Genomic DNA, 18,793 nt, shown 5'->3' with positions numbered 1-18,793 from the left:
TTCTATTCCTTATTCTCTCTATATGTATGTCTATATCATTTTACGTGAAGAAGAGATGAGAAAAATCTTTACTGCTGTCTGCTACTGAGTTTAAACGAAGAAGTGATTCCATCTGGTGGAGATGTAAAGAAAACCACAGAATATAAAACCACAGAGATAGAATCTGTTATTTGGTATGGTATAAAGGAGGAGTGGGGGAGCGGCGCGAGGAAGAAAATGGCCGACAAGGCAACGGTAAAAGGGCAGGGACGTCGAGTGAGATACGTGTTTCGGGAGAAAGAAATGCGAAATCCGTGTTAGATCTTATGAAACCAGACGGGAAGTATTAGTAAAACGATCGTGTTATTGCTTCTTTTGGTGGTGTGTTCAAATAAAATATTTTCGGACTAGTCTATTGTATTGGTGTATTAATTTATTGTTTAAAAAAGCGTTCGCGGGCCGTGTGTAAGAATAAAAGGGCTTGATAGACGTAAACATAAATTATGCGTTAGTTTATGTATATTTTTTGTCGGCCGATTATACTTATATTCTACACATGTAAGTGATTTTGTTGAAAATATATTACTAGAAACTTTTATAATAGTATATGAGCTTGGCAAAATTTCGTACGTGACAAATTCATCGATCAGTAGAGTAGGTTTATGTTAGCCACTTGTGGCCATCTACGGATACATTTAAAAAGTATCCTGTTGTCCTTGTCCTTTTAATTTCTCTATCTTCAACGTGGGTTCTACATTTTTTGTGAGTTCCCTGTATTTTCTCTATGAAATACGAACGGATTCTAGTGAAAAATTTTGAACAACGAATTTATCTGATGCATGTTATATGATGGAAGTAATGAAATTCAAAGGGATCGATTTGTCAACAAGTCGATGAAAGTTCGCGCATTCGACAATCTCGATCGTAATTCTTCTTCATTTTACCGTAGAATTTGGATACTTTGTTGACTGTTAGGAAATATGGAACTGGTTTCACTTCGTTTTACTTGTACTTTAATTGCCTTTAAACATGGTTTATTTCGAATAACAATATAAAATACTAGTATGTGTGTGTGTCAGTTCGTCGTCATCTTGAGATTCTCATAAAAAAAAGAGAAATAATCGAATTATCTTTGCATTATACAAGTTTTTAATGCATATAAGACAAGTTCTCTTATTGCTAATAATATATCTTCAAAAAAAGTAGATTTCAAAAGTAGTTTACTTTGCTATTATATGTTTTGTGTTATTTTTCTATGATAAAAAAATGCTAATAAATTTTCATGTATTTGTTTTATTTTCAGAGATAGTTTCAAAAAAAGTTACAAGAGTTATAATATTTTACAATGGCAGTTAGGTAGTTTTAATGGTTTGCTCAGCGCTTTTTTAAATATTGAGCACATTTCCATCAAATTGAAAATGTAAAGGAAACAATCATAATGAAGCCACAGAAAAAGGCAGCAGTTGCCCGGAAGGCAACAAAGATGCCAACAATTGCTAAAAAACGTCGATCATTTTTAGAAAAGTCTATATCTGATATAAGAAAAGAGAAAAAGCCTAAGAAGCTTGAGAAGGGGGAGGATGCAAAGAGAAAAATAGAAAGTGATAAAAAGAAATCAGATAAAACTGAGGAAAGAAAGAAGATAGAAGATAAGAAAAAGATTGAAGAAAAGCGAAAAGAAAAATCTGAAAGAGTGGATGAAAAAAAGAAGTGTATAAAAGATTATGAAAAGAAGTGGGAAAAAACTGAGGAAAAGAAATCAGATAAAACAGATGAGAAGATCACAGATGAGTGTACTTGCGACAGTGCAGAGAAAAAGAAACTACAAAAAATGGAAGAGAAGCCAAAAGTAGATAAACAACTAATGGAAAATAAGAAGAAACCTGAAAAACTAGAAGACAAAAAGAAATGTGGTAAATTTGATGATGAAAATGTAGAAGAACAAGCGAAACTTTCAAATGTTACAGAAGAGAATGATTTGCACGAGGAAAAGTTAGATCACCTTTGTACCATTGTGAAGAAAAAATGTAAAGATGAGAAAAAGAAAGATTCAAAATTGATGAAGCCTGATATCAAGGAAAATATGAAAATATCTGTGATAAAAGATAAGAAATCAGATCGTAAAAAGCTCCTTGAGAAAGGTATGATAAATACTAAATCTCCCTTAGGACGAACTAAAAAAGATTCTAAGGCAAAATCAATGCAAAAAAAAGGTATTTCTAGAAAGACTGTTTTAGCTAAAAAATCACATTTATCGGTAGTTCAAAACCTGGTGGATAAAAAAATTAAACTAAGCAAATTGGTAAAAGATGAAGAAACATCTGTAAGTGAAGAGGATGAAACAATGAAAAGAACAAAAAGAAAAAATGTTAATATTTCTAAAAACAAAATTATGCAAGAGAAAAAACCAAAATTAGGAAAACATATGAAAGCTAAGTTGCCTTCAAAAAGTAATAAAATAAATACTGCACTAAAAAAAGATGATAAGCTAAAAACACTTGTAGAAAAAGTTATATCTAAGAAAAGATTGGATGCAAAAGAAACAGAAAAATTAACAAATGAACATAAGAAGATTATAACTAAAGATGAATTAAATGAAGAAGTAAATACAACTAATATAAAAAGCGAATTGGAAGACGATAAAGACATTGATAAAAGTAGTAAAGAAGAACAATCTCAGTCAAAATCACAAGATATTAAAAAGATTGTTAAATGCGCTCCAAAAATAGGGAAAAAGATAATGAAAAAGAAAGTTGTGAAAGTACAAATAGAGAACACTAGCCAAACTTCTTCTTCTTCTGAGGAAACATCATCCGAGGAATCTGGTAAACAAATAAAAGTTTGTGAAGATAGCTCAAATGATAACGCATCTTCTAAACAAGAGCAAGTTGATAGTGAAAATATACTTGACACAAACTTGAAAGATGAACCGATTAATGGGGACAATATAAGTGGCAATACGTTATTGTCAGAATCAGAAGATGAAAGTGATGATGAAACAAAAAAAAATAAGCAGAAAGAAATTAAAAAAAAAGAAAGATCCGGTTCACCATCTGATGAACGTGTTAGAAGAATGAGATTGTTTGGATTTTGGAGTGGACCAAAACGATATAGAGTAGCTTCCCTGAATGCATTGGCCAAAGTACATTGTTTATATGAAAATGAAACTGGAGGGGTTTATCTTGGTGGTTTCTGCAAACCAAAGCCTGAAAAGGAAAAACAAAAGAAAAATAAAGAGGAGAAAGAGGAGCAAATTCGTAAAGAAAAAGAAAAGAAGGTAGAAACTAAAGCAGAAGAAAATATCCCAAAAAGGAAACTCAGGAATGTACCAGGATTACGTGGAAAGCATTGGGATATGTTAGAAAGTTCGTCATCTTCATCTTCTTCTGATGATGAGTGTGAACGTGATAAAAATATGGAACATAACAAGAAAAAAATAATCAAACGAAGAAAGAAAAATGAAGAAGTAATGGATCTAAAGGATATGGTTGTTTGTAAAAGAATGGCAAGCCTCAATGCTACAGCTATTCTAGCTGCTTCCTACTCAGATGAAAAAAATCGTTGTGGTAGCAGTTCTGATTGTTCCAGTGAATCAGAAGTGGAAATTATTAAAAAGCGTAAACAAAATGATTCTGACATTGAGAAACGAAAGTCAAGGCAAAATCCAGAACAAGATGAAGTTCTAAAACCATCTAATAAACTTGTTATTGTGAACCAAGACACAGATGTTACTATTACTGGTACGCGATTATATTTCATTAAGTTCACTTTTCACATTTGTTTGCTATTTACATTAGAACAAAATTTTTATTTTAAGGTGTTTATGTTAATCAAACTCGATCTACGCATCATGAAGGTTATTGCAGTATTGCTGGCATGCAATATAGAATAAGTTCAACAAGTCATACTCAAACTGCAGCTACTGCAGTTGCTACTGAGCTCCATGATCAGGTTGGTATTGTTATGTGTTTTCAGAGTTTCTTTATTTTTAAATATAATTTAAAAAAGGTATGTATTAATTTAAAAATTGTTAAATGCATTTATATCTTTTGCGCCAGCAAAAATTGGAGCAACCTTGTAAATCATATACACCATTGGGGGCGCTATCTTCTATGCAACCACCAGGGAGTCAGAGTAATCATCCAAATATGTCACCTAGAAGACATTCTGCATTTTCAGCACCACATCAACATGGTAAACTATCTGTATTATTTATTATAATTATTTATTAAATAAGTATGAAATATATTGAAAATCAAGTTGATGTTTGAAAGAACAAAAATACATAGAAGTATAATATACACGAAATATAACATTAGGATATTATCAGCCGGCTGGACCACTGATACAGCACCCACCAACTTTACCACCTATTAAGGGACCTCCGCCAGAACCAACACCTACACCTCCACAGAATTCTGAAGGCTCAGATGATTTAGTTGCAACTTCTACAACTTCTGGAGGAACAAGCAGTACAGGTATATTTATATACTAATAACTATTTTACATTACAATCTTAAATTTGATAAATTTCAATTACTTTAATGCTTTGAACAATTTTTTTCATCCATATATTTATTAAGAAGAGTATAGTGTGGTATAAAATCAATGGGATGTACATATATTCCGAATATTTAGATTTACAAATTAACAAAAATTCTTTTTGTTGTACCACTAACTTTAATTTCTAACATTTTATTTAAAAAACTTTCTTAGCCTAAAATTCTTCTAATATCTAAACAATGCATACAATAAAAAATTCAACTTATGAACTTTCTGTAAGGTATTTTTAAAGATTTTGAATTGCTTATCAGTTAACATCTCTATTTTTTTTTTTTTTTTTTAGGAGGTGGATTTTATAGGGCGTATTGCCCTCAATACTATGGTACACCACCACAATATGCGGATTTGTGTTATCCACCAACATATTCTCATCCACATGCTCATCCACCGCCTTATTATAAATATGCACCCACTTATAGAAGGTAAAATATGCTAACCGTGTTATTTTTCGTTACTTTAGCAAAATTATGATTATATTCAATTTTGATTTTTAATGTACTGTAAAAAAAGGTACCTTTTCAGGCAGTATTATGGATATCAGGAATCTGGTGGAGGCGGCGGTCCTGGTAGCGGTGGTACTGCAGGAGGTCCAGCAGTTGTTGATTATCAGCCACCTCCACCGCCACCTGGTGAATACCCCCTGCCACCATATTATGGAGGATATCCTCCACCTCCACCACCACCTCCTCCACCACCCAATCCGGCATACTTGCATTCTCAGGGAAGACCTTTTGTAGATCGTGAGTATCTTAAATAGTTACCAAACATATTTTCGTTATTGTTTGTATAAAATAGTCTAGGTACAGGACGATTTTTCCTTCCTAGAAAATCATTATAAATTATGCTGTTAAGATTCATGGTTGTTCTAGTATTAAATTGTTAGTTATTATTAAATACTATGAATTTGAAAATGGTAATCTTATTGAGAAAAAAGAAATGATAGGATAAAGTATGTTGTAGTTGTTTTATTAATTACATTATACGAAATAAAATGAAAATGATATTAGAAAATAATTCGTTTTAGATGCAGCCTTCCAGGGTTGCCCATGCCCGATGCAGTCTTGTCCAAAAAACGTGGATACTGGGCCCCTTATTGGTAATGGTAAGGGAGCGCCAGTGGTATCGGGGCCCGGTCTGTCATTGCCGCCCAGTGCTTTGGTAGGTCCGCCCTCGCCGGCGAGGGGGCTAGCCGGGCTAGCGCCGCCTCACGGTGCCAATGCCTGGGATACGGATCGCGTCCAACTTAACACTCATCGCAACCTGAATCAGAACCAACCGTCGGTCCCTCCGTCTCACAATCTAGTCGGTGGACATAATCGCCCGCAAAATTCGGATTGTAAGAATAAGGTTTGTGTTACGTTTAGAGTATTTTATAACCTGAACCATGCTATCTTATCAATTTTATCGTATGTTATAGTATTCTTGTAATTCGTTAATCGCTCATTTACTGTTGTTTATTTGGTACATTTCTTGAATTATTAACTCTTCAACGACGAAGCAGTTTCATTAATAAACCCACTCCGCGGATGGAGGATTTTCGAAAATGAATAAAAGTTTCAATGCCTACATCGTGAGAAGTGAACATGTAGAAAGTATGCTTTCTGTACTTTAAATTCGTATAAAAATATCTGATGATTTTTCAAGCATTATTTACAAAAGTGATTTTAAATGCGATCATGGCACAATGCGTGTTATCGTACTTTCGACGATAATATCTGAACAAATTAAACACGTGTTATATACGTCGCTTGTCACCGATAGGTTTATGAAAGTAATAAATATTTCAGAATTGTTTGTTATAGTCGACTTTTAACTTGAAGTTTATAATGTTATAATATTACAGATTAATGTAGATTTATAAATGAATTATTAAATTTCCATAATATACTCATGCCATGGATCAATATTCAATGAATATAAAATTATAATAACTATATTAACTAATGTAATAGTTTTACAAGTTTATAAGAGATGTATTGACACATTTTGTATTTATAATTCGTAATTACAATTGTTTTAGGATGAGAAAGATTGTTCAGAGGATAAGTTACAAAAGTGCGGATGTCAGAAACATGCATGTACATCAACCTGTGAAGTCAAATTGGAAACTCTTTCACCATCTGAAAAGCTAGCAGTAACAATATGTTCAAGTAACAAATTTCATAATTTTAAGTTGGAAAATAATAATGTGAAATGTGAATCCTGTAGTGTGGAAATGGGCGACAATGTGTCCTGCGTTGCAAATTGTAACGTTAAATGTGAATCAGATTACAAATGCGATATCATGAAATGTGAACAATGTATGAAGGAAGGGCAAATGGCCATTCTTGAAATTGATAAAGATTCTGGAATATTACTTGATGATAAATTGGATGCAGATCCAGATGTTAAGGAGGAATTGAGTGATGTTGTTACGATCGATAGTGAAAGCTGGAAAAAACCGGATTATGAGCCAACTGTACAAGAAACTATCGAGGAAACTATAGATAAAGAAAGTACAGAAAAACCAGAAATAGAAGAAGAACATCCAAAATGTCAAAAAGTATCGAAAAGAAAATTATCTTTGGATAGTTTATCCGATAGTAGGAAAAAAAGGAAAGTAAGCAAAAGGACTCTTTCCGTTGGTTCTTCGCAAGATTTGAATAATAGTGATTTTTCAACCAAAATTTCTATACCAATTTTACCACTTATAAAAAAGGTTGATAACAACAGCGATGAAAGTGTTTCAAAGAAAAAACAACCTAAAAAAGATAATCAAAATCACAAACGTAAAGTAGAGTATCCAAATTGTTCAGAAAATATAACAAAGAAGTCAAAAACTTCTAAACAAAGTACAAGTAACAATATTCCAAATTATTTGAAGCGTGCTGCCAGTGATAATTCTATTATGGAAACTATTAATAATGTTATTCAACAAAGCTTACAGATGACACAGAAAAGAGATCGTAAGGGCAAAAATGTTGAAAAAACAGAGAAAAAGAAAGAGGTAAACTTATTGCCAGCAGCGAAGAAGGTTGTTAAAAAAGTTGATTTAGTAAAAGAATTGACATCAGAAAAATTGTCAAAGGTAATTACCAAGAGTAACCAATCCAAAAGTAGAACGGAAACACGAACAAAATCAAGAACACACGAGAAGAATAAATATAAAGGAAAAGGAAAATCCAAAGTATATGAAGCGAAGACAAAGGATAATGGTAAAAAGCCTGACAGTACAACAAAATCTAAAACATATGACATTCAGGAGTCTTGTAAGAAACCAGCATTGATAAAAAAGAAGCGAAAAAATACGAAGAAACTGTCTGTGAAAAAATCTAGCTCTAAAATCGAAGATTGCTTAGTAGGAAGCGAAAGCCTACTATTAACCAGAAAAACGTTTTTAAAACCCAAATGGAGTAACGGTTGGAGTTGGGAAGGTGATCCATTCGAAGCCAAAGTTTATTTAACGGTAAACATACAACTAACAGATTTATTCATGATATAAAAATATGTTGAACAGCTCTATTTATTTTATTACCTGTCTTAGAACGAAGAATCGGCTATACGTCGATGTTATGCGAGCATGAAACATGAAAGTGGTGATGTTCTAAGACCTCGTGATTGCGTTTTACTAAAAAGTGGCCCACGAAAAGCAGATTTACCATTCGTAGCAAAAATTGCTGCACTATGGGAAAATCCAGATGATGGTTTGTTTCTTAATGGTAGTTCTTAGAGATAATAAAGTAAATTTAAACTAAATAAAACAAATAAGTTTTGTTGTAGGTGAAATGATGTTTTCTTTGTTATGGTACTACAGACCTGAACATACCGAGCAAGGTAGAACTCAATATGATACCGAAGACGAAGTTTTCGCTTCACGGCATCGAGATGCAAATAGTGTTGCTTGTATAGAAGATAAATGTTATATTTTGACATTCAATGAATATTGTCGGTGAGTTATTTCATTTTAAAGGCTCGAAGATATTTTGAGTTCACAAAAAGAAAAAAACTAATTAACTCTAATAATTGTTTATTATCATTATCGACACCTAACGTAGATAAATTCTAGTTAATTCATTGTTGCAAGCACTGTCTATATTTTAACAAAAATACAAAGGTTTAAAGTTTAATATCTCATGATAATTATTGTTCAAATGGAATTGAACAATAATGACAATATAAAACTATAAAAATGTAACTTACTTTTTAATGAATATAACTTGCAACGCAATTTATTTAATGCAGCAGTTAAATATTTTACATAAAAAGGAATATCAGATTTAAGAAGATAAAACATCTTAAAAAGATAAACATCAATCACAATTTTAATATTATTTATAGGTATCGTAAAAATTTACGAAGAATCGAAGAAGGGTTAGAAAGCCCCGGTTTAATAGTTCCGCCGGGTGATCAACTATATCCAAGAGAAAATCGGCAGCCTCCGATACCAGTACCCTCGGATATGGTTCTCTTTTGTCGACGCGTTTACGATTATCGCGGTAAAAAACTTGTTAAGAATCCTGGATGACTCGATTTTTTATAAACTGCTTCGTGCTGGAACCAATGGAATGCACAAAATTTGCTGCATAAATTGAAACTGAACGTAGGTCTCCCTTCAAGCGTAATAGGCATATTGATGAGATTATTTTGATTTTAAAGATCAATGAATTTTCATCGATGTTTTCGATAATTGTTTTTGAATCTTTATGTATATAGAAAAATGTTTATATAGGTATAAATGCATTTTTTTCTATAATTAAGGGTTACGGATCACGAATAGAATTTTCTACTTGTATGTTACCTATTTTATACAATGGTTATTTGGAAGGTAAATTTCACTGCTTAAAAAGGTCTTACATTTTTAAGGGAAATGAGAATAAATAGATTCTTGACATATAATGACGCAAAATAGTCGAATTCTTAAAGTCATCAATATAAAAAAGATATATAATTAATATTACGTTAAAGTGGGTAATTATTATATATACTTATAAGATAGATATCGTTGCTTTACTTATTTTCTTACTTGCGATACGATAAAAGTCTTCAATTTTTTATTAATTCTGGCAATAAACATTCTGAAACTCATATCTAAATCTATGACGAAGATAGCATAAAAGTGTATAGAATTCGTTATAATAATCAAGTTATTGCAATATTCAGTATTGCTTGACAATGAAAATACCATTTGACGTGAATCGGATGTTTACGTGTCAAAGCAATCGGTGCGATCATTCTTTCATCAATACGGGTTGTTTTACCGCAAATGGATACGTTTTTAGGGAGATGATAGAATTTGACAATTTTATATAGAGAGTCCTATTTTTTGTGAAATAGTATTTACGATATTTAAATGAGTATTTTTCACATTGGGGATACAAATACGTATATGCTATGTATCATTGTGGCGCCCTTCTTGGAGGGGACCTTCGAACAGTTTCAAGGTAGAAATCAAACGCCTGGGGTATTTGACCATCTAGTGAAAATAGTAATGTATGCACTATGCACTGTGTTCTATGGGTGAGATGAAAGCGGACACCAAGCAGGAAACAGAACACACTTCCATTGTCTTACGATGGTTCACGAGATCCATGCATATGCATTATTTTATTACACAGAGATAATGTAAGTTTCATTTTTAATAACGGTCATTTATAACGAAGTGTTGAGAAATGGAATTGATCTGATTAAAATTTAACTGAAACACTAAGTTTCGCGTACTCGAGCAGTTACAAAACTTTCTTGGAAATTATAGAGTTCTAATTTAAATTTATCAAACTGCCATATCACAGTAAATATTTCATAATTCTTTCCGTTGTAAATTTATAAATATCTATTTATTGCTTTTTACGATTTTAAATGAAATAAAATCTTACCGAGTACGTAGAACTATTATTCAAAAAAGATAGATGATTCGAGTGATTTAGAATGATAATTCACATTCGATCACTGCGTGGAATAAAACGGTATTTTGTAAACTTCTCTTTTGTTTTAATGAAATTATATTTTTCTTATTGCAACTTTTTAATCGGAAAATATTGTCCTTTTTAACGGTATTTGTACTCTAACCCGTCACGTACTTGTACATTTCCTATGACAAGCATTAACGTTTATTTAATTTCTTTAGAATCACAATCTCTATTCTGTTGGGGAAAGTGTGGTCATACCTATAATAATCTCCTGTATCCTTATTATTTCGAGTCATATGTTATTCGTTAGCGTCATATATAGTCAATGTATCGCATCGTAGTATGCCAAAAATGTATTTGTGAATTACAAGGAACCTTACGTTAGCCAATAATATAATTATATTACACGAGAGTTTATAATAATGAGTAGTAGAAACCTTAAGAACGCAATTATTTTTACTGAAATTCCAAATAAGAATATCGTCGAATATCATATATTTTTGATTATTTGTTGAGTGGCGGGTGTTTTGTTAGAAATTATATTATTTAAAATTAATATATTGATGATACGATTATTATTTAATACCTAATATATTGGATATAGATATTAAGTTATTTCCGATAGAACGAAATATTATATGTAGTATAATAGATAGGGGAAGGGCAGAGCGCCCGTGATTGTTCCTGTCCTGTGTATGCGTGTGTGCGATGCGGAAATAATAATGGCAAAACGTTGAAAAAAAAAAGAAGAAAGAAACAAAAAGAAAAAAATAATTAAGAAATGCAATATGATAAGGAGCATGTTTAAAGATAAAGATTTATATAATATATCAAATCATTTTTTCATTTTTCGAAATCCTTTTATGGCAATTTAATATATTTTATATTTATTATTTTATCTATACCGATCAATTAGATATGATCAATGAATATATTGGTAAGAAAGCATGTTAGCATTATCTACGTGTGTACATACGTAGATGAAGAATTATGTGAGAGTATCATCGTGCGCCGTATGATGGAAGAGAAACGGAGGAATACGAACACGCTTTACCTTTGTATCCCGTTTTAATCGGTAACTTTAATCGGATCGAGCCTAAATAAAATGGTAGCGGTATGAACGAAATGCGGCGCATGTAGATGCATCATGTACCGTTCTTGCGATCTTTTACAAATAGTTTTATATTCGTTTTTATCGCATAAGTGAGATCGCATCGCGTATGCGACTATGATGCGCCGATGCATTTTGTCAGGATAATCGAAATTGTCCAAAGGTCGAGTCACAACATGTAAACATTGTGTAACTCGCATATTTGTGTAGATCTAACAATAAGCGCGATTTCACCGCTACGCGTCTCTGACAGAAAGAAAGACGAACCAGCAGCTTTTCTTCACTGCGCAAACGAAACAAATATATAGATATACTTCAACGATGGTTAATGTGGGAACATTGCAGAAAAAAACATGAAACAAAAACGTTGCATATCGTCTGTTCATTTAACGTAGCCGACAAATTTTCATCGAGTATATCGATAAATTTAATCGTTTAAGTCTGTAGAGGTATATGATTCGTGTGTGCGAAGCTCTTCAACTTAAACACCCGGCATTCGCTTTAATCTTTAATGAAAATATGTAGAATTTACCGTTGGCGAACGATTAATCAGTGGACTCTCCGTTAATTACGGCGGAGTCTGTTGATTTCTTCATTCGATTTGTCTTCGTTAATCTCAGCTTTTTGCCAATTGATGTATCCCGTAAACGTGTATGCCTTTTATATTTTCAGTATGATGAAAGTCATGTACTTCTTTTTTTTCTTTTTTCCCCGTTCAGTCAATACACATAATACGCACGTATCTGACAAACTAAACGCTTGGCGATATCTCTTCGCTCGTTTTTAACATATTTTTATGTAAGATACCATGTAACGACAAGTTTAATATCGATCGATGTCGATATCGATTCTCCTTTTACGGTTCATCGCAGTATTATGTATACATAATATTTTTCTATGTATCGATCAGTTTGAACATATAATTATGGCATACGCGACGAGAATAACAACTTTTATTACTATCACTTTTGTGCATTTTAATGATCATTTTATCGATGATATTGAAATTGAATATCGTTTAATGGCGTTTAAAACAGTCCGAGCAACAATTTCAAATAAATTTTAACGTATAAAAGAGGATATATTTAAGAAATTGTTGTTCTGATTATTTCCCATTAAATTTGAATTATATTCGACATTATAGAAAAATGCTGGTAATCGATTGGTTGAAATACAATTGACATTCATGTGTATACAGGGTGTTTCATGGATTGTAAATTAATCTCTAATGGGGAATTTTAGTACACTGTGCTTTTTGTACTTTGCAAACATATCTTCTTTTATTTTAAACGTATTCTAATCTAATCTAACGAAATCGCCCTCCAGTTTGCTACAATAATTTAATATTTATACAGCTATTAAAAGTTTGTCATAAATAGATATCTCGTAGCGTTCTTCTTTTCCATGTTTCGTAAGTGTATTGAATATATGAATATGAATAGTTTAAAGCATAAGTTATTTAGGAAAATAAAAGAAAAATGTGTCGCTGTAAATTGTATTATCATCTATCTTTCATTTTATTCAATTCTTTATATTTATATTTATGCTTATGTTTAATTTGTTAATACCATTATCATTGTTAGCATAGAAAATTGTGGAAATTGATAGAAACACGCTGACAGCGTGTGATGATAATATTTAAGGATAAAGATACTTGATATTGTTACTATAAGAATAACACATTGTACTATACGTTTACTCGAGAATTAAAACGGTTTGGAATTATCTTTTATATACATATGTACCCATATGCTGTAAATTTGTAGCGATAATGCAATTTATAAGTTATGAAACACTCTGTATGTTTTGACGTTTCTGTTCTTTGTTGTCCATAAAAGTTATCGGCTGGGGCCAGAGGTAAAAAGAGAAACATTGTACGAAGCGATCATCGATACTATTTTTATTACTGTCACCGAAAACATTGTCGTAGCAACAATTTAAAATCGTAAATACAGATTTACTAGTAAATATTGAACAGACAAATAATGGCGGGCGTTTCTCTGTTTTATTTGTTCAATAAGCAAGAGAAAAGGAACGCATAGATACGTGATTTGACTTTCCAGACATTTCTTAATAATTACAACGCGTGGCTTGTTAAATACGATAAAGAGACTTAAATATGTATAGAGAAAGGAAAAGCAGGAAAAGTGTGGTACATACCTATTACGAGTTTTAATATATTTAATCACATTAGAAACGTTTCTACAGTTAATTTCTGTAAATTGCAGTGCAAGGTAAGTACTACATACCTATATATACATTTACCATCTACGAGTACCTACGTAACATATAATGCGTGGACTATGCGGTAAACGAGGCAGTTTTAAATCGCAATCGATATAGTTTTGTATAAGTGATATTACACAAAGTTATTCGATACAAAATGTATTAAACAGAACTATCTATTGGAATGTCGATGTTTTTACAGCAATGTAGACGATATAAAAAAATATGTAAAATTAAAATGAAGCTTTGAGCTTGTTCAATTAAAAACGTTCGTAATATTTTATGTACTTTAATTGATATGCATTGATATTTTACGTGATGTACAGTTTCATTTATTTTTTGTTATCACCTCTATCATGTATTTTTCGTATTTAGGCGTATAGGCATGTATAAATTTTGAAAACCTAGAATCGTTTTTCCTCTTTTAGATTCAAATATCGTTCACTCAAGTTTTTATTTTTTTTTTTTTTTACAAGTTTGATCTATCGTTAAAAGTTAAGCAGTTCGTGGAAGAACAGAAAAAGGAAGAGGACGCGTTAGTATTAAATTTAAGTTAAGCACCGGAAGTTCGCTGAAAGACCTCCGGAAAGAGGGAAAAAAGGCCAAACGAAAGATATTCCGAGAGGTATAGGATTGGTCATTTGTCGATCGGTCTAAAGTCTAAAGTTTTAATCCGGACCAAGATGCCTAAGCCGAAAAGCCTAAAACCGAGAATGTCATCACGCCCGCTCGTGCTCGCCTAGCCATTCCTTCAGATTACATTAATTCGATTAACGAATGCCGTTTATCGTGCACGCCCCACCTCACGATCCTACGAGAACATTCTTTTTTTCCTGATTGCCATCTGAACGATCAACCTGGAGCCTGGCCAAGCGATATAATTCTCCGACTGAGAAAGTTTGAAATTTCATTTTTCATCCATCTCTATCTCTGGCAATTCTTTGTTCTTGTATCGGCAATACCTTTATAACATTTATGCAAATGTCATAAAAACAATAATTAGGTACACGTTATCTATTATTGGTAGAAATTAGGTATTTGTCTATATACGTATAGCTACATAAGTGATGATTTTTTAATTATTTGTATGAAAGTATTTATACACGAGAGATATCTGTTACTTTATCTGTTATGTTTTTCTGTGTCTAATAATCAGGAGGGGAAGAATAATAGTTTTCGTATAGATTTACCGAACAACTTCATAAAAAAGGAAAAAGAATGGAAATTAACGATCTTATAACGTAATAAATTTTATTCCAATTGCCGCTATATAATAAAGGATGTTTCATAGTAACTTTCAGGCTAGACTCTACACTTTATAACGTAATAATACAGGTATACGTAACCATATATTTATCTTAAATAAATATCCTACTTTAACTTCGCAGAAGACGCGTAGCGGAGTTTTTACGTAAATAATACGTATATGTATAACAGGTATGTATTAGGTTGTCCGAAAAGTGTCTTTCTTTTACAGACCCGGCTTTTACAACGATGCATCTTTATACAAACATGAAACCTAATCTGTCAAATGTTGTGATCTTTATTTCGATAGAACAAAATGCATCATAAATAATTCGATAAAATAATATAAAACGGAAAATGTTGTGCATCCATCATTTCCCTATAAAACGAAAGAAACTTTTCGGACGACCTAATACATAGAACTATTTCAAAATGAAATCGGTTTCTTAAAATGAACGCAGGTTGCTATAGTGTAGAATCTATAGAGAAGGAGACTGCCATTGAATGAATTGAATTGTTGAGTCGAGGGATGAGTTGGAATATCGCGATAATGCTTCTGATACCTTTTGCAAAGAATTTTACTCGTCGAGAAGTAGCTCTTTTCTACATTTGGCAAAGGTTTGCAGGCAAATGTTTGCAGGCAAATGTTAAATATCTCGACCAGATACATCTAAAACTCTAAACGATATTTTCGAATACGTTACTATCTTTTTTTGTATCGCTTCCATAAATAGATTGACCTAAAAAAATGTACGTGAATAAATGTACGTTAAGAGGTAAGACACTCAAGAAATGAAAATAACGTAATAAACATGTAAGTACATTTTTTTCTAATATTTTCTAAAAGTACTCCTATTTCTAACATGTATATTTTATACTTAATATCTCGACAGAGTAACACCATCGGAGACATTATCGTCTAATTTTTACGTTTTAGAATTTTGGAAAAAGAAAAATAGCAACAGGGATAACAAACAAACAAATGATACAAAGAGTAATTGTAAATCTTATATACATATGTATACCTATGTGTACATGGTTATAGATGCTAGGTATATGTATAATAAAGTTTGTAAAAATTGCAAGAGAAATTAAAAGCACCTGGAAATTAAAATATTCCATTTGAAACAATAAAAATTTGAAAAAATAAGTTGGTAAAACGTGTATTATGTTGTTGTTGTTCGTATTCATATTGTTCAGCGTTACCAAATGAATTCTCTTACAAAATTTATATGGAAATCCTAGCAACAAAATATCGTACAAGTTACTTATATTCAATCACGTTAGTAAATAACATATAGATATACGCAATCGCAAGGTAATTAACTTATTTTAAGGAGAATAATAGCAATCGCGGTATAGGGTAACTGATTTAACGATATAAATTGTATTCGAGAAGAACGAGGGCAAGAAGCGTAGGAAAATGAAAATATTTTAAGCAAAGTGACATATGCCGAGTATCGGTCGATCGGAGATTTTGTAGGAACTACCGATTTTGTTCGTTTTAGAAAATTTGAAGCTGTGTTTAATTGGCGGTGATCGTAGAAATCAACGAGAGACTTTCTTCGAGGTAGGCATCGCGTGACGATCTACGGAAGTTTCGGCCGTTCCCTTTTTATCTTGTCTTTGTTGCTTTTCAACGTCGCGCCGTATCTGCTGCATTCCCGTTCTGCTTTTTTTTCACTCGCCAATTCGGCCAATAGACCCTCGGAGAACCCGCTCCATAATCCATGCAAGCACCAGGACCTGTCTTCCTATCGAATCGATGGAAAGGAAAAGGAACCTTCGTCTCCTTTCTGACACGACCATTGCGAAACAAACCCTACGCTAAGAACTGCTTTTCTCGACCTCAACCTATTCTAAACTATAATTTTATTCCCCACTTCGTCGCGATTCTTATCTTTTCGGTAGGCGTATCTCTTTTAAAGGACGACAGATCGTTGCTTTGAAAACTATATTTGCACTTGTCGTGTCTTCACATTTTATTTGTTGCAAAGCGATAAATCGCTATTTCGGTAAACGAGCTACATATACCTATGGTCAATTTTCTGGGTAACACGAGTTTTCTGGGTATCTCGTTCTTTCGTAGTTAAGGGAGAAAATTATAGCGAGTAAATTACAGGAAGGCTAAGGTAATATTACCTTATTGTGTACGGTACTGTTCGTTTTCAGCTGAAAATTGGTGAACTTGTTAGCGATCTAACGCTAACTAATTAACAGGTTAGCAGTGCTAGTACCTTGATGATATCTCCAATTACACGATCGTTGATGAATTAGTTTTATCCACGATGTGAAATTAACAGATTAAACATATTCGACCAATATGTTGTAGCGACTATCGGCTCTTAATTTCTCTATGGCGAATCAAAATTACGATCGCGTATAATCTTAATCAATGGAATTGTCTTGGCGAACAAGAGAAAATCTCGTGACGGAGGGTTAACGATGAAGATACTTAGAGAGTAGATGGATTCGCGCAGGTAAGGCGCGGTCTAAGCGAAAATCGAGCAAAATGGAGGCTCGATCAAGGTTAACGATGATTCTGGTTGAAAGTTGTTGCAGCCCTCCAAAAATTTCATCGGACCAAGTAAGTAAACGCAAGGAGTCGAGGCGGCGAGGAATGATAGGAGGAGGTGAAGGGACGAAAAGAGGAGCGAAGAGAATATCGTTCGCTGGTCCAGTGGTCGGTTGGTTTCCGGTAGCACGGCGCGGCGCGGCGTGGCTGCTGGATCCTCGAAGCTCGTTCCAGTGTGGCGGAACGCGTAGTAGAATAGTGGGGTGGTTGCGAGTAGTGGCGTCGCCGGATTGGCCGAAGAGGAATTGGTCTTGGATGAGAGGATGCGAGCCGACGGTCAAAGGGAAAAGAGAGGGAGACTGAGGCTCGGAGAGCCGTGAGCCGTGAGCGAGAGAAGAGCGAAGGTGGGGAGAAGCGCGAGTCAGAGAGGGACTGGGAATCGGAACAGTTCGGATGCACACCGTGCAAGGACGGTGATTCAGTTAGCGGCGAGCCGCCGTCGGTGAGGGATCGTTGATCGTCGGTTTTTCGTTTTTCTTCGTGTCGTATCGCATCGCATCGCATCGCATCGCATTGCATCGCATCGCGCTGGTTCTGATCGTGTGGCGAGCCGCGCGTCGTGTACCGTGTTCCGTGTTCCGTCTTTCCGAGATACGAACGTTTCATGTTGAAACACAGCCGTCGCGTGTACACGCGCACGCGCCCCCGACTCGTTACAATTGCACGGCTCGCTTAGGAATGAAATTGACACGCGCGTTCCGCTTGAAAATCGAATACACCTGATTGCGAGAGACGCTCGATGAAATATATCGAAGCTGGTTAGCCTGTGTCGAATCGTCCTTGTTGAACGAACATTGGAAAAATTCGTTTCGAAATCGCGATCGCTATCGCGACGAAATTCGAATCGAAGATCTTCTAGTCTAGTCCTGAAGGAGGGAACGCGTGTGGTTCGCAAGCGGGACCGCTGCTTTTGTTTTCGCCAGCCCTCCGGTATAATGCGAACAGGAAGAAAAATCGAAGCGAGCGGCTTCGTGGTGGGCATCGACACTCTGATCGTGAAAGTTTAATCGATCGGTCGATATGACGAGCAAGAGAGAAGCGTAGGATCGACGATTCGAAACTCGGTAGGATCGAAAACTCGAACGGTGTCGCTTTACCCGAGAGAAGAACAGAGCGAGGAAATAATCGCCGAACGAGACAAGGACGGTTTGTGCGTAGGTGACACAGCAAGGGGCTGTGGGGGAGGGTGAGGGGCGGGGAAGGGAAGGG

General features: G+C 33.9%; 1 protein-coding gene across 6 annotated transcripts; it reads left to right on the top strand.

Annotated features, from left to right (window-relative positions):
• Positions 1 to 180: 180 nt before the first annotated feature.
• LOC117210988 lies at positions 181 to 13,735 on the top strand. Of its 6 annotated transcripts, none has more exons than XM_033454500.1 (12): positions 181 to 537; positions 1,283 to 3,719; positions 3,797 to 3,930; positions 4,038 to 4,173; positions 4,299 to 4,457; positions 4,826 to 4,964; positions 5,065 to 5,282; positions 5,573 to 5,889; positions 6,563 to 7,987; positions 8,066 to 8,225; positions 8,302 to 8,470; positions 8,860 to 13,735. In XM_033454500.1, exons 2-12 carry the CDS (start codon positions 1,418 to 1,420, stop codon positions 9,044 to 9,046), a joined length of 5,346 nt encoding a protein of 1,781 aa, XP_033310391.1. In that variant the 5' UTR covers positions 181 to 537; positions 1,283 to 1,417; the 3' UTR covers positions 9,047 to 13,735. The 6 variants fall into 6 exon arrangements, with proteins under 6 accessions (XP_033310391.1, XP_033310390.1, XP_033310389.1 ...); XM_033454499.1 differs by having other exon boundaries at positions 5,567 to 5,889; XM_033454498.1 differs by having other exon boundaries at positions 5,053 to 5,282.
• Positions 13,736 to 18,793: the final 5,058 nt, after the last annotated feature.

The sequence above is a fragment of the Bombus bifarius genome, unplaced genomic scaffold (assembly GCF_011952205.1).
Source record: "Bombus bifarius isolate JDL3187 unplaced genomic scaffold, Bbif_JDL3187 scf7180000008214, whole genome shotgun sequence".
Classification (NCBI taxonomy): domain Eukaryota; kingdom Metazoa; phylum Arthropoda; class Insecta; order Hymenoptera; family Apidae; genus Bombus; species Bombus bifarius.
Note: the sequence above shows the minus strand (reverse complement) of the source record. Positions and strands in the feature narration are given on the sequence as shown.